This window comes from Salmo salar, chromosome ssa20, assembly GCF_905237065.1.
Source record: "Salmo salar chromosome ssa20, Ssal_v3.1, whole genome shotgun sequence".
Lineage (NCBI taxonomy): Eukaryota > Metazoa > Chordata > Actinopteri > Salmoniformes > Salmonidae > Salmo > Salmo salar.
The window spans coordinates 79277205-79294284 of NC_059461.1; the positions used below are offsets into that span (position 1 = coordinate 79277205).

The window sequence follows — 17080 nt, forward strand, 5'->3', positions numbered from 1 at the left end:
CCGTGCTGTCTGTGTTGTGTTCTGTGCTGCCTGTGTTGAGTTCTGTGCTGCCTGTGTTGTGTTCCGTGCTGCCTGTGTTGTGTTCCGTGCTGCCTGTGTTGTGTTCCGTGCTGCCCGTGTTGTGTTCCGTGCTGTCTGTGTTGAGTTCTGTGCTGCCTGTGTTGTGTTCCGTGCTGCCTGTGTTGAGTTCTGTGCTGCCTGTGTTGTGTTCTCTGTTGCCCGTGTTGTGTTCCGTGCTGCCTGTGTTGCGTTCCGTGCTGCCTGTGTTGTGTTCCGTGCTGTCTGTGTTGTGTTCTGTGCTGCCTGTGTTGTGTTCCGTGCTGTCTGTGTTGTGTTCTGTGCTGTCTGTGTTGTGTTCCGTGCTGCCTGTGTTGTGTTCTGTGCTGCCCGTGTTGTGTTCCGTGCTGTCTGTGTTGTGTTCTGTGCTGCCTGTGTTGTGTTCCGTGCTGTCTTTGTTGTGTTCTGTGGTGCCCGTGTTGTGTTCTGTGCTGTCTGTGTTGTGTTCCGTGCTGCCCGTGTTGTGTTCCGTGCTGTCTGTGTTGAGTTCTGTGCTGCCTGTGTTGTGTTCCGTGCTGCCTGTGTTGAGTTCTGTGCTGCCTGTGTTGTGTTCTCTGTTGCCCGTGTTGTGTTCCGTGCTGCCTGTGTTGCGTTCCGTGCTGCCTGTGTTGTGTTCCGTGCTGTCTGTGTTGTGTTCTGTGCTGCCCGTGTTGTGTTCCGTGCTGTCTGTGTTGTGTTCTGTGCTGTCTGTGGTGTGTTCCGTGCTGCCTGTGGTGTGTTCTGTGCTGCCCGTATTGTGTTCCGTGCTGTCTGTGTTGTGGTCTGTGCTGCCTGTGTTGTGTTCTGTGCTGTCTGTGTTGTGTTCCGTGCTGCCTGTGTTGTGTTCTGTGCTGCCCGTGTTGTGTTCTGTGCTGTCTGTGTTGTGTTCTGTGCTGCCCGTGTTGTGTTCTGTGCTGTCTGTGTTGTGTTCTGTGCTGTCCGTGTTGTGTTCCGTGCTGCCTGTGTTGAGTTCTGTGCTGCCTGTGTTGTGTTCCGTGCTGTCTGTGTTGTGTTCTGTGCTGCCCGTGTTGTGTTCCGTGCTGTCTGTGCTGTGTTCTGTGCTGTCTGTGTTGTGTTCCGTGCTGCCTGTGTTGTGTTTTGTGCTGCCCGTGTTGTGTTCCGTGCTGTCTGTGTTGTGTTCTGTGCTGCCTGTGTTGAGTTCCGTGCTGTCTGTGTTGTGTTCTGTGGTGCCCGTGTTGTGTTCTGTGCTGTCTGTGTTGTGGTCTGTGCTGCCTGTGTTGTGTTCTGTGCTGTCTGTGTTGTGTTCTGTGCTGTCTGTGTTGTGTTCTGTGCTGTGTTCTGTGCTGTCTGTGTTGTGTTCCGTGCTGCCTGTGTTGTGTTCCGTGCTGCCTGTGTGACTGTGCTTGTTTTGTAATGTGATAGTTGAAAAGGACTGGCTGTTCAACTACCACAGCAACAGCTCTGTGTCACCAGTGAGGTAACACTCGTCAACCCTCCCTATGATTCTGACCCGTCATCTGACTAATGCTAACGTCATCACACATACATTCACCCCTCCCTTGTTCTTTCTCTCTGCTTCTTTCTCACTCTCTCAGCTTCCTCTTTCTCCCTGGTCATCTCTTTCCTCTCATTTTTGACTGTAATCAGAGAGTAAACATTGTAAATGCGTAGGGAGATGAGAGTAGTCCTATAACTGCAGTAGCACCACCCAGTGACAGTGACGTGACTCTGGGCGACACCAGAGAGACGCTGCCTGGGGATCTCGGCTGCAGGCACGTCAGGCATATTTCGCAAATGAACCTCAATTACAGCAATGCTAGCTGCTTAAACGCAGCCAACTCAAGCAGAACAATCACATTTGGGCGAAGAAATTACAATGGCTCTTACACATTGACCTCAGTGTGCCTCATAATTCACGTACACTGTTTAAATCTGGGCATACTTTCCATTATAGCCCAGCGCTCAGACCTTGTTCATTCAATCACCACCATCAAACCTACTGTTACTACAACACACAACCAATATCATGGACACCTCATACCCTATCTCTACCCTACTATCTATGTTGCTCTCTCTCGCTCTCAAATTCAAATTCAAATTCAAGCTGCTTTATTGGCATGAAAAACATTGTGTCAATATTGCCAAAGCAACAATGTATACAATATACATTGTAATACAATTATAAACAATAACAAATAATAATATAAAATGGCAGTAAATAATAATACAAAATGAAATATAAAAATAATAACAATAAAATAGTAGTAAAATAATAGTAAAATAGTAGAATGTAATAATTATAAAAATCTAAATATGGAAAATGAATCTATAACTAAATTATAACTAAATAACGGTAATCTTCACCATTACATCAGTACTACAACTACTATCATCATTACCACTACTACTACCACCACCATCACTAAACTGTTATCATTACCATTACTACCCATACCACTACTACTACCACCACCATCACTAAACTGTTATCATTACCATTACCACCCATACCACTACTACTACCACCACCATCACTAAACTGTTATCATTACCATTACTACCCATACCACTACTACTACCACCACCATCACTAAACTGTTATCATTACCATTACCACCCATACCACTACTACTACTACTACTACCATCACTAAACTGTTATCATTACCATTACCACCCATACCACTACTACTACCATCACCATCACTAAACTGTTATCATTACCATTACCACCCATACCACTACTACTACCACCACCATCACTAAACTGTTATCATTACCATTACTACCCATACCACTACTACTACCACCACCATCACTAAACTGTTATCATTACCATTACTACCCATACCACTACTACTACCACCGCCATCACTAAACTGTTATCATTACCATTACTACCCATACCACTACTACTACCACCACCATCACTAAACTGTTATCATTACCATTACCACCCATACCACTACTACTACCACCACCATCACTAAACTGTTATCATTACCATTACCACCCATACCACTACTACTACCACCACCATCACTAAACTGTTATCATTACCATTACCACCCATACCACTACTACTACCACCACCATCACTAAACTGTTATCATTACCATTACCACCCATACCACTACTACTACCACCACCATCACTAAACTGTTATCATTACCATTACTACCCATACCACTACTACTACCATCACCATCACTAAACTGTTATCATTACCATTACTACCCATACCACTACTACTACCATCACCATCACTAAACTGTTATCATTACCATTACCACCCATACCACTACTACTACCACCACCATCACTAAACTGTTATCATTACCATTACCACCCATACTACCACCACCATCACTAAACTGTTATCATTACCATTACTACCCATACCACTACTACTACCACCACCATCACTAAACTGTTATCATTACCATTACCACCCATACTACCACCACCACCACCATCACTAAACTGTTATCATTACCATTACCACCCATACCACTACTACTACCACCACCATCACTAAACTGTTATCATTACCATTACCACCCATACCACTACTACTACCACCACCATCACTAAACTGTTATCATTACCATTACTACCCATACCACTACTACTACCACCACCATCACTAAACTGTTATCATTACCATTACTACCCATACCACTACTACTACCACCACCATCACTAAACTGTTATCATTACCATTACCACCCATACCACTACTACTACCACCACCATCACTAAACTGTTATCATTACCATTACTACCCATACCACTACTACTACCACCACCATCACTAAACTGTTATCATTACCATTACTACCCATACCACTACTACTACCACCACCATCACTAAACTGTTATCATTACCATTACTACCCATACCACTACTACTACCACCACCATCACTAAACTGTTATCATTACCATTACCACCCATACCACTACTACTACCACCACCATCACTAAACTGTTATCATTACCATTACCACCCATACCACTACTACTACCACCACCATCACTAAACTGTTATCATTACCATTACTACCCATACCACTACTACTACCACCACCATCACTAAACTGTTATCATTACCATTACCACCCATACCACTACTACTACCACCACCATCACTAAACTGTTATCATTACCATACTACCCATACCACTACTATTTGGAATGATAAACAACAATAATAATAGTAATAACAATAATAGTAATAATAAGTAAGTTACTGCTTACTATGCAGATGTTATTATTCAGTGTCTCTCAGGCTGTGGCAGGCAAATACATATTTGGCTGCAAGAGGAGGCATTGCTCCTTTGCCCATGAGTATTTTAAGTTTTTCTTCTGGGTTTAATATGTTCAAATTGTGAATAAATGTAGTCATTTCTGTGAATAAGGAATCTCTTTGTGAGGAATATTTATCACAGTAAAGGAGAAAGTGCATCTCTGTCTCTACCTCCCCTGTCGTGCAGTGGCCACATACACGCTCCTCTTTGGGTAGCCATGTCTTTTATGTCTGCCGGTTTCTATTGCCAATCGGAGGTCACTCAGCCTGTACTTGGTAAGGATCTGTCTCTGCTTCGTATCTCTGACAGAGTAGAGATAATCAGCCAATTCATATTCTCTGTTTAGGGTCAGATAGCAATTTAGTCGGCTTTGGGATTTTGTTCCGTTTTTCCAATGTTGTAAATATGAGTCCTTTGATTGGTTCATGATTTAGTTTATTTGAATTCTTTCTTTTGAAGCAGTGCTGGTGTCAGCTTGGTTGGTGAGGTCCAACACCAGCTGACTGAGAGGGCTCGTTTCTGGGCTCAGCTCTTGGATTTGAAGTGCTTTAAATTGCAGACTTGAATTTGGACTTGAATTTAGATGTAGCCAAAAATGTTATGATCTTTTCTGTATTTTCGTTATTACTGGAAAGCGGCCCAATTCTTCCCTACTTCCATTAGTTGGTGTATTTCTCTGGACTTGTAGGATTTTCCGACAGAATTCTGCATGTAGGGCTTCAATTGGATGTTTGTCCCACATTTTAAAATCCAGTTTATTGAGTGGCCCCCAAACCTCACTTCCGTAAAGAGCTATTGGTAGGATTACACTGTCAAATATTTTGGTCCATATTCTAATTGGGATGTTGATTTTGAATAATTTCATTTTTATTGCATACAATGCTCTGCGGGCTTTTTCTTTGAGTGTATTCACTATTAAAGTTTCCTGATGCACATATGGTCAGACCAAGGTAGGTGTAATTTTTTGTGTGTTCAATGATGGTGTTGTTCAGAGTGAATTTATATTTGTATTTCTGACATCTGTTTTTTTGGGGGGAAAATCATGATTTAGTTTTTTTGGAAATTTACTGCCAGGGCCCAATTATGGCAATATTGCTCTAGAATATTAATGTTCTGTTGAAGACCTTCTTTGGTTGGTGATAGAAGTACCAAGTCATCAGCATATAGCAGGTATTTCACCTCTGTGTCAAATAGTGTGAGTCCTGGGGCTGGAGAATGGTCCAACATGTGTGCTAATTCATTGATATAAATGTTGAAAAGGTTTGGACACAAACTGCAGCCTTGTCTCACACCTCGACATTGTGAAAATAATTCTGTTCTTTGGTTTTTGATTTTTATTGCACATTTGTTTTCTGTGTACATACATTTTATTAAGTCATACACCTTACCACCAAGCCCACTTTGGAGAATTTTGTAGAATAGCCCTTCGTGCCAAATAGAATCAAATGCGTTTTAAAGTCAATGAAGCAAGCAAAGATTTTTCCCTCTTTTTTTTGGTGGACGTGTTTATTAATTAGTGTGTGTAAGGTGTATATATGGTCAGTAGTGCGATGGTTAGGGAGAAAGCCAAAAGTCTCTCTCTCTCTCTCTCTCACACACACACACACACACACACACACACACACACACACACACACACACACACACACACACACACACACACACACACACACACACACACACACACACACACACACACACACACACACACACACAGCGGTAGTGAAACCCCAGCCATGAGGCAGATGGTGCACGGGCCCCTAGAGACCCCAGGTGCCCATCAGTGTGCCACCAGGGAGGCTGGGGATGAGCATTACCAGCCCAGATTCTGCCACGCCATCACAGATGACGACAAGCTCTATGATCAGACAGGAGTATCTGGAGGTCCTCAGAATAACACAGGGTCATGGCTTCATGTCCACTAGTCTACATGCTAAGCTATTCTTCTTGTTCTATTCCAGCTCGAATAACAGCAGACTATAGTATAGACTAAGAATCCTCGTACTAGACAAGTGGTCGCTAATAATGGGGAATATGTGGCCGTTCTGGCATGGCCAACATTTAGATTTAAGGGTCAATTTTATTTTTACTTCATTCCATTAAACCTTAGCCAATAAACACTGTAATTTTCCTGTAACTGCAGGAGCACATGTCAAAACTAACCATTTTCTAACCAAAGCACATTTGGATCTATCCCTCTCCATTCAATCTCTCCAGCTCCCACTTCCTGTCTTGTTTTTCCTTCCTTCTTTTGGTCCTCCTCTCCTCCTCCCACTCCATTCCATCTCCCCTTCCCTCTCTCTCTGTCTCCAGTAGCAACACACTATTAATCACAAAACACTAAACACTGTCTGACTGCCATTCACCCAGCCTGCCTTTGTTGCCCATGTTGCCCAGTAAATGCAACTACAGACCTTTTTGTCTGCATAAGTGGACTCTTAGAGATGGCTCCTCCCTTCCCAAGTACCCACAGATTACCCCTGAAAGGCTGGGTTATGGGTAGTGGTGAAGGGAAGAGGGGAGGTGGGGGAGGAGAGGGGAGAGAGGGGAGGAGGGTGACAGAGAAATGATTGGGAGGAGTGATTCACTGCTCAGAGAGATGTGCGCCCCCCTCTCTCCGGCCATCCAGCCATGCCTTCAGCCAGCGCTTAGCAACCAGTGGGTTTGGCTGAACAGAGAGTGAGGGACAGCAGAGAGAGAAAAGAAAGACAGAGAGTAAGAGGGAGAGAGAGCAGACACAGAGAGAGACACACAGACCAATAGAAAGAGGGAGAGAGCGAGAGAGGTAGAGAGAGAGGTAGAGAGAGGTAGAGAGAGAGGTAGAGAAAGGTAGAGAGTGAGGTAGAGAGAGAGGTAGAGAGAGGTAGAGAGAGAGGTAGAGGGAGGTAGAAAGAGGTAGAGAGAGCGAGGTAGAGAGAGGTAGAGGTTGAGAGAGGTAGAAAGAGAGGTAGAAAGAGGTAGAGAGAGGTAGAGGTAGCGAGAGAGGTAGAGGTATAGAGAGGTAGAGGTAGAGAGCGGTAGAGAGAGAGGTAGCGAGATAGAGAGAGAGAGGTAGAGGGAGGTAGAGAAAGGTAGACAGAGAGAGGTAGAGAGAGAGGTAGAGAGAGGTAGAGAGAGAGGTAGAGGTTGAGAGAGGTAGAGAGAGGTAGAGAGAGGTAGAGAGAGAGGTAGAGTGAGAGGTAGAGCGAGAGGTAGAGAGAGGTAGAGAGAGAGGTAGAGGTAGCGAGAGACTGAGAGGGACAGGTAGAGGTATTGAGAGGTAGAGGTAGAGAGAAGTAGAGGTAGAGAGAGAGGTAGAGAGAGAGGAAGCGGTAGAGAGAGGTAGAGAGAGTTAGAGAGAGAGGTAGAGAGAGAGGTAGAGAGAGAGGTAGAGAAAGGTAGAGAGCGAGGTAGAGAGAGAGGTAGAGAGAGAGGTTGAGAGAGAGGTAGAGAGAGGTAGAGAGAGAGAGGTAGAGAGAGAGGTAGAGGTTGGGAGAGGTAGAGAGAGAAGTAGAGAGAGAGAGAGGTAGAGAGAGAGGTAGAGAGAGAGGTAGAGGGAGAGGTAGAGGTATAGCGAGGTAGAGGTAGAGAGAGGTAGAGAGAGGTAGAGGTAGAGAGAGAGGTAGAGAGAGGTAGAGAGAGGTAGAGAGAGAGGTAGAGAGAGAGGTAGAGAGAGGTAGAGAGAGAGATAGAGAGAGAGGTAGAGAGAGAGATAGAGAGGTAGAGAGAGGTAGAGAGAGAGGTAGAGAGAGGTAGAGGTAGAGAGAGGAAGAGGTAGAGGTAGAGAGAGAGAGAGGATAGAGAGAGAGGTAGAGAGAGGTAGAGGTAGAGAGAGGTAGAGAGAGGTAGAGAGAGGTAGAAAGAGGTAGAAAGAGGTAGAAAGAGGTAGAGAGAGAGGTAGAGAGAGGAGGTAGAGAGGTAGAGAGAGGAGGTAGAGAGAGAGGTAGAGAGAGAGGTAGAGAGGTAGAGAGGTAGGGAGAGAGGTAGAGAGGTAGAGAGAGAGGTAGACAGGTAGAGAGAAAGATAAATAAGGAGAGAGCAGATATATAGAGAGAGAATCCATGTTCCCGCTATAGAGGGGACTAGACTCCCAGACTCCGTAGGGAGAGTGTGGAGACTGCTAAAAACAGATACAAATAGCCACAGAAACCAAAGACTATCTAAAAAGGACAAAGGAGGAGAGGAAGGAGCAGGGGCCCCAGTGTCAACCCCTGCCTTCAACAAATAAAATCAACATCTTCCATTTTTTTTTTAAAGCTGTACAAAAAACACAAAGCAAACGCTAGTAAGTGTGAATCATTGCTTACAACAAAGCAAGTGTTGACATTACTAATGCAATAGATGACACATTTTGTGATTTCCGCTTCCTCATTCAAAAATGGCTTTAATGGCACAAGGTCAATAGGTTTTTAGCCTTGGTGTGTGTGTGTGTGTGTGTGTGTGTGTGTGTGTGTGTGTGTGTGTGTGTGTGTGTGTGTGTGTGTGTGTGTGTGTGTGTGTGTGTGCGTGTGCGTGAGCGTGCGTGTGCGTGTGCGTGTGTGTGTGTGCGTGCATGCTTGCATGAGGGGTGATGAACACTTCCGTCCAGTAAACATGATTCAGACATTAGGATTGTGAATTGTGACACTGCAAACCTCATTGTTGGTGTGGTGGTCTGCCTATCTCCTCTTTCCATTAGTCACATAATTGATCAAGACCATATCAGGCCTCCTGTCACCTGATTTATGATTTATGGTAGTCATCACATTTACTCTGCAGTTGAGGCTCATTTAATGCTTCTATTAAACTGGCTCCCTTGTAGGCCAATGATTCCCAGGAAGCCTTGTAAAAACATAAAAATTGTGCTGACTTTGCACGCTATATTAGTTGAGGAGGAGGCTTGACTTTTAACAGTGTGGGAGCAATAAATTAAATTGTATAAATTACTTTCACAATTACCAACAGAATCACCATTAAAGATTGATGAAACAACAGTGAGGTAATGAATCGAGTGCCAGTCATGTTTAAAGTCTACTAGTTACTATTCAGCAGGAATACATTATGTATTACGTGTCACTCACTTGGCTTGAGTCCTGGACTGAATTTGAAAGCAATCACATATATTTCCACACCCATCTCTCTCCCCAAGACAAGCACAGTTGCACCTGTGAGCTCAGCTCTGTCAAACAACATGGCAGGTGGAATGTAATGTAATAAACACATAAGCAGATCTAACCATCTCCCTGTCGATACATTCTATTGAGAGAAAAAATCAGAAGTCAATCAGTGAATGAATCGATGATCAACCCACACAGTGTTGAATCAGACACTGGCATTGTAGTGCACACCTTTTTTTTATTTTGTTGTTATCCTATGTTCATTTGCACACCTTTGGGTTACTGTGGGTACAGTTGTCGGTTTCTACTGACCATCAGGTGTCAGAAGGCTAGATACCATCATGCAGAATGTGGCTATGCGCTGATTCTGTTGCCAAGGAGAGAAGTGAGGTGGGTATTTCTTGAATGACTAAGATTCTTTTTTCTCACCAAATATAACCACTTTATATGAAATCATTTTTGGTTTTTATTCGGGTGACTTCAATATGCATTTCGTGCAAGACAGAAGGCAACAATATCTGACATTTTAGTTTGCGTTGACTTCAAAGCCTAAAACCATTTTATAACTCCTTTCAGATAACATTCCAGATTATAGAAAGAACATCCACCAAGTACTCCTCTGATAAACAGTCTACCAAGTCTCCAATGAATTGTAAAATAAAACACATACATAATCTAACTGCCCATGGCATGACCAGCGAAATGAGAAGCCTGTTACATAGTCTATCATATAGTGTATATCAACATTATCCATCGTTTAAACTGGATGGAGTAAAGTAAAAAATAAGGATCCAAATCTGAAGAACCTCTAAATGCAAGAGTTGAACTGTACAATATTTTATAGTGCACCATTAGTTCTCAATATTAAACACAGATAACTCCACGACACAATGAGTTTGATACCATGTGAAATTCCATAAACAACTTACCATCAATTTGCAAGTACAATAATCCACCAACAAGGATGAGCGCTAGCGGACCCATACTTGCATATTAAACATCCACGGATTGTGCGCAAATCCTTGGATTTTGCCGGGAAAATATGTCCAAACAGCAGCAAATGTACTTATTTTAATAGTTCGAGTTTTATATAGGTCCTAGTTACTGACTAAAGCCAGTTATGATGTTCAATAATTTAGAGGATTCATTGTAGCCTGCTCGTTCGAGCCCGGGATCGATTCATGTCCACAGCGGTAAGAACCAAATCAGTCTCTCGCGATCATCTGAAATTCCAGCTGTTTGTCCCACGAGTTAACTTGCAATGGTCATGTCTATTTTTCCAATAAGTACGAAACTATACAATATCATATTACAACCTAAAAGAAAATATAAATTGTGTATTCTGGGTTCAAGAGAAACGCCTCCAATCATGTAGTTGCAGTCTTGGTTTCGGCTCCTTGAGACGCGTCTCATGGACGGACGGACACCTTGTAAATCTTCACCGATGTCTCTCCACCGTTCCTCATCAATACATAGATAGCCAAGTCTAAATGTGTATGCACAAACCCCCAAACCCCATGTACTTCAGTCCATAAGCAAATGTTTACATTTAATTGGGAACCCGCTGCCCAAGATCACATGTGCCTAGCCTGTGCCTAAGCACTGTAAATGTACAGTCAAGTCAGTTGAACAGCCTATTGGTTTCTGTATAGCGCTACCACTAGGAGCCCATGGTCTATGCTCACTCCGCACAGCCTCAGCGCCGACTGACACACATACACCAACCAAGTATCCCGAGGGGGAGGAGAAAGGCAGGGAGGGAGGGAGATAGAGAGAATGGTGGATGTAGGAGCGTAGACGGAGTGCGCTCCAGCGTGCATTGGCCAAAGTCATATTGTTGTAACTGACTATGAAGTTCATACGAAGTAGACCCGTGCCACAGGTATGCTGCTACATACCACTGTAGTAACTTTGAAGCACTAGGGTCATTCTGTCCTTGACCCACCGGAAGTAGCCTAGCTCAGCAGGCTTACATAGCCTATCGTATTCTTTTAGAGGTTAACAGGCTCTTTTTGAGGGAAATTGTGCATAATTTTAGAAATGATTCAAATATAGCCACAATATCTATAATGTTGATGTGAAGGTGGGAAAACATAATTAAAGGCCCAGTGCAGTCAAAAATGTGATTTCCTGTGAGATATATGTTTTCCTGGGTAACATCCCCAGGTGGTAATTTAGTTAATTTAGTTAAGGACAAATTCTTATTTACAATGACAGCCTAGGATCAGATTTTTACCTTATCAGCTCTGGGATTCGATCTAGCAACCTTTCAGGTTACTGGCCCAATGCTCTAACCACTGGGCTACCTGCCGCCTTAATAGACCAGTAGGAAAGAGAGTTCCAAACCTCTCTGCCAATAACAGCTAGTTTTCAACCCCCCCTCCCCCACCACCAGTCATGTAGAAACATTCTTGCTTTAGAAATGTCAAAATGTTTTTGTTTTTGACCATAAAAAAATCACAGCAAGTTACTTAATTGTTACCCAGAAATTATTTGATATCGAGATAAAAACGGCTGCATTTGGACCTTTATTAATAAGTGCTTCCTAAAATATGTAGGCCTAAATTAACAAACATTGCAATTTTTCAGGTAGCTTCATTATACGACCGTGCATAAAACTAAAAGCCTACTTTTCAGTATGAAATATATATATATATTTTTTTTTTCTGTGCCCAGACATAATTGCATTTCTGTGTTCATAGACAGCATATCGAGGTAGATCTTATAATTCTGTGTGTCATTGATATTTGATGTGGGTGGCCTGAATGTGTCGGACAGTGAGTGGCAGCGCACCAATGATTGCGCCACTAGTCATCTGTTTGCTGTGGCGCGCGGTGCGCACGTACATTAAACATGCATGGCGCAAGAAGATTGTCAAAAGAACAATATATTCAGAGACAAGCACAATTATACATTTGACCTCATGAGCTAATATTGACCGATAATAATTAGATTTGGGATTATTGGTGATGAAAAACTTAGATAAACGACCAAGCAGTCCCTCCATATGGAATGCAGAGGGAGGCTGGGCTGCAGGTATAACCATTCAGCCAGTCTATGGCTCAACACATTATTATATCCTACTGTAGCCTAGTGTAGGCTATAAGAGGGGGCTCAATTCATAAAATATTTTAAACAGAAAAAGTAGATTTGTGGAACATAGCCATCAACTAAAAGGCTAAATTAAAGAAGATTCGAGCCTATGCACGCAGAGCTGTTCAAGCTCGAAGTTTCGGGAATGTTTTAAACTTTATGTTTACAGTGGTATAGCGTGATATAAACATAATTCAATACAATTCCAATGCCGGAACACCTAAAAATTGTACCCCTCGCAAGAACACCTAAAAATTGTACCGCTCGCCGATTTCAACTGCCCCCTTAGTCACTTAATCCTGGCGCCGTGTCTGGCTGTTCTTCATCCCCAGGATACTGGACAGAGACGTACAGGAGACGCACCCGACTGTAAACCTCTCGTACTAGACAGGCTCTTACTGTGTGAGCTCTGGGCTCCCCCTAATGGCAGTAATCATCATGACAACCCACTAACCCTGATTCCAGCATATCAACAGTATTCTGTGGAAAAGGTCTGTGCTATCTGCAATAGGGTGTTGACCAATGAGCAGCATACTGAAGAGGAAGCCTACACTCTGTAAGTAGCCTATCCTATATGAATGTAATTCCCTCTAGGCTATACATGTATTATAAACAAACACTGGTTACAGTTTAGCATACATTTTACTTAGATTTGGTTGAAAATAGGCCTATGACAGGCCTATGGAGCAAACCAACACAGCATTAAGGGGGCTTGACACCGAGTAGTTGGCCTAGCACTAGAAGGCTGGTGGCTGGTGTCTTTGAACCTGTACAGACAACACTCTACAGGGTCTACACTGTGGCAGTGGCTGGTGTCTTTGAACCTGTACAGACAACACTCTCTACACTCTCTACAGGGTCTACACTGTGGCAGTGGCTGGTGTCTTTGAACCTGTACAGACAACACTCTCTACACTCTCTACAGGGTCTACACTGTGGCAGTGGCTGGTGTCTTTGAACCTGTACAGACAACACTCTACAGGGTCTACACTGTGGCAGTGGGTGGTGTCTTTGAACCTGTACAGACAACACTCTACAGGGTCTACACTGTGGCAGTGGGTGGTGTCTTTGAACCTGTACAGACAACACTCTACAGGGTCTACACTGTGGCAGTGGGTGGTGTCTTTGAACCTGTACAGACAACACTCTACACTCTCTACAGGGTCTACACTGTGGCAGTGGGTGGTGTCTTTGAACCTGTACAGACAACTCTACACTCTCTACAGGGTCTACACTGTGGCAGTGGGTGGTGTCTTTGAACCTGTACAGACAACACTCTACAGGGTCTACACTGTGGCAGTGGGTGGTTTCTTTGAACCTGTACAGACAACACTCTCTACACTCTCTACAGGGTCTACACTGTGGCAGTGGCTGGTGACTTTGAACCTGTACAGACAACACTCTCTACACTCTCTACAGGGTCTACACTGTGGCAGTGGCTGGTGACTTTGAACCTGTACAGACAACACTCTCTACAGGGTCTACACTGTGGCAGTGGGTGGTGTCTTTGAACCTGTACAGACAACACTCTCTACAGGGTCTACACTGTGGCAGTGGGTGGTGTCTTTGAACCTGTACAGACAACACTCTCTACAGGGTCTACACTGTGGCAGTGGCTGGTGTCTTTGAACCTGTACAGACAACACTCTACAGGGTCTACACTGTGGCAGTGGGTGGTGTCTTTGAACCTGTACAGACAACACTCTACACTCTCTACAGGGTCTACACTGTGGCAGTGGGTGGTGTCTTTGAACCTGTACAGACAACACTCTACACTCTCTACAGGGTCTACACTGTGGCAGTGGGTGGTGTCTTTGAACCTGTACAGACAACGCTCTACAGGGTCTACACCGTGGCAGTGGGTGGTCTCTTTGAACCTGTACAGACAACACTCTCTACACTCTCTACAGGGTCTACACTGTGGCAGTGGCTGGTGACTTTGAACCTGTACAGACAACACTCTCTACACTCTCTACAGGGTCTACACTGTGGCAGTGGCTGGTGTCTTTGAACCTGTACAGACAACACTCTCTACAGGGTCTACACTGTGGCAGTGGGTGGTGTCTTTGAACCTGTACAGACAACACTCTCTACAGGGTCTACACTGTGGCAGTGGGTGGTGTCTTTGAACCTGAACAGACAACACTCTACAGGGTCTACACTGTGGCAGTGGGTGGCATCTTTGAACCTGTACAGACAACACTCTACACTCTACAGGGTCTACACTGTAGCAGTGGCTGGTGTCTTTGAACCTGTACAGACAACACTCTACACTCTACAGGGTCTACACTGTGGCAGTGGGTGGTGTCTTTGAACCTGTACAGACAACACTCTACACTCTACAGGGTCTACACTGTGGCAGTGAGTGGTGTCTTTAAACCTGTACAGGCAACACTCTCTAGGGTCTACACTGTGGCAGTGGGTGGTGTCTTTAAACCTGTACAGGCAACACTCTCTAGGGTCTACACTGTGGCAGTGGCTGGTGTCTTTAAACCTGTACAGACAACACTCTCTACTGGGTCTACACTGTGGCAGCCCTCTAGGCTGGAATGCCCCTTTTCAAATTCTACATCAAAGACAAGTATACAACCAAGCTCATCAGAAAATGTAACTTCTATAACCAGTGGCTGAATCACACAGAGCCACACATAGTGTACACACACAGGTTTACAGACCCACACATTCAGCATACTGGGATCCATTTCTATTGGCTTGAATAAAAGCTTTAGCTCTACATGGTCTTTCTCAGCTTTGTTTGTTTGTCAGGCTGCATGTTAGAGCTTGCCCTATAACCGCCTTGCTTGAATCGCAACATGTTGTAAGTTTGCTAGTTCTCTCCCACTGCAGGCAGTGCTGTCAGCAGGCCAGACATAGTGATTTGTCTTCATATTTTAATGTTGGTGAGCTGCATGCAAATGCTCCCTCTTTTCTCAGTGCCTCTACTCCTTCCCTCCTTCCTAAATGTCTATGGAACACACAAACATACATGCACACACACACACACACACACACACACACACACACACACACACACACACACACACACACACACACACACACACACACACACACACACACACACACACACCAGGGTTTCCGTTTGCCGGTAATAGCTGGCTTTTGGACCCCCCAAAAATAGAAAAGCCAATAAATAAAATTGGTGCCAGCCAATTGTCCGGGAGAAGAAGAAAAAATCCCATTGTGAAATAATGTTTATTATCCTCTTCATTGATGGAAATACCAGTCCATGGAAATACATTTGACTGGTCATGCTTATCGGTCTATAGGTTCATTTGCATAATATAGTGGAATTAAATTGTCTATAGGTAATTTGCATAATATAGTGGAATTAAATTGGTACTTCTGTACAATATATTCGTTATGTATCTTATTTAGGCGTACATCATACAGATACAGAGAGTTTGAGCAGAAAATCTGTCAGACAGCGTGAGAGCTGCTGCTACAGCATCTCAAACAGCAAATACATAGGCAATGGAAGGTAGGCTTCATCAGCGCATCACACACCTCTTTGCTATGAGCTGGAGGCAGTATGCATTTTAAAAACACGTACTTAATTGTTTGAAACCTGAATATTTTATTACATATTATAAGGCATGTCTTACCTTGCTTCAATGTAGCCATGCCAAAATCAGATCATATCTGTGGAGGCAATTGTTTTATATCAACTTTCTTTCATTGTCCACTAGCTAAAAGGCACAAGCATAGTCATATTAGCAACCCATGCTAGATGTTGCATATTAGATCTTTATACATTTCCTAATGGAAACCCTGACACACACACACACACACACACACACACACACACACACACACACACACACACACACACACACACACACACACACACACACAGAAAGCGAGAGAAAGAGAGAGCGTGTGCGAGAGAAAGGAAGAAAGAAATAGAGAGAGGGAGAGGGATAAAGAGAGAAAGATAAAGAGAGAGAGACACAGAGAGAGAGAAAGAAATAGAGGGAGAAGTAAAGAGAGAGATAAAGAGAGAGAGAGAGAGAGACACAGCAGTAAAGTGTTGTACCGTATAGGTGAAAGTAGGTCGACAACGAAAGGAAAAGAGTTGGAAAAATGTCTTTATTGATGGAGAAGTAAAGGATATAATTGTCTCCCCCTCTCCATCCCTTTATCCCCCGTCTTCAATCTGCCCACTGTATCTCTGGATCTTTAGCGGAGGCCTACTCCCCAGGGTGCTAAATATCGGACCAAAGTGGATTTATTTTAATTAAAAGCGAGGGGATGTTTACTCAGGGCCAGGCCTGCTATGTGAAAATGAGACATTGAGTCTGAGCACAAAGCCAGGGTCTGATAAGTTATGGGCAGCCTGGTAGGAGCTGATCCAACACCCCTCGAGGAGGAACATCCCGCTTTTTTAATTAAGTTGGCATTGACAAAGGTGCAAACTGACGGGCTTTCGCAAAGTGACAACATTCTTTATGTTCCAGTGGCCACTGAGATCCTGAGCAGCTATTGCATTTGCACACTAACAGAGATTCTGTTTCTAAAGTGTTAACACAATGTTTACTATCTTGAGAGTTGTGACTAAGGACATCTACGTGTTGGTCCATCACAAAACT

At 43.7% G+C, this 17080-nt stretch overlaps 1 protein-coding gene across 8 annotated transcripts in view; it reads right to left on the reverse strand.

Annotated features, from left to right (window-relative positions):
- Positions 1 to 17080, reverse strand: part of robo2 (roundabout, axon guidance receptor, homolog 2 (Drosophila)) — a 583693-nt gene that overhangs the window by 362665 nt on the left and 203948 nt on the right. The window contains exon 1 of one of the 8 annotated variants that reach the window (XM_014163405.2): positions 10310 to 11104. The exons of the other annotated variants lie outside the window; for them this stretch is intronic. Within the exon in view, the coding sequence (XP_014018880.1) occupies positions 10310 to 10364 (55 nt within the window). The 5' untranslated portion in view covers positions 10365 to 11104. Of the gene's footprint in view, positions 1 to 10309; positions 11105 to 17080 lie in introns of those variants that run through there. 8 annotated transcript variants of the gene reach the window in all.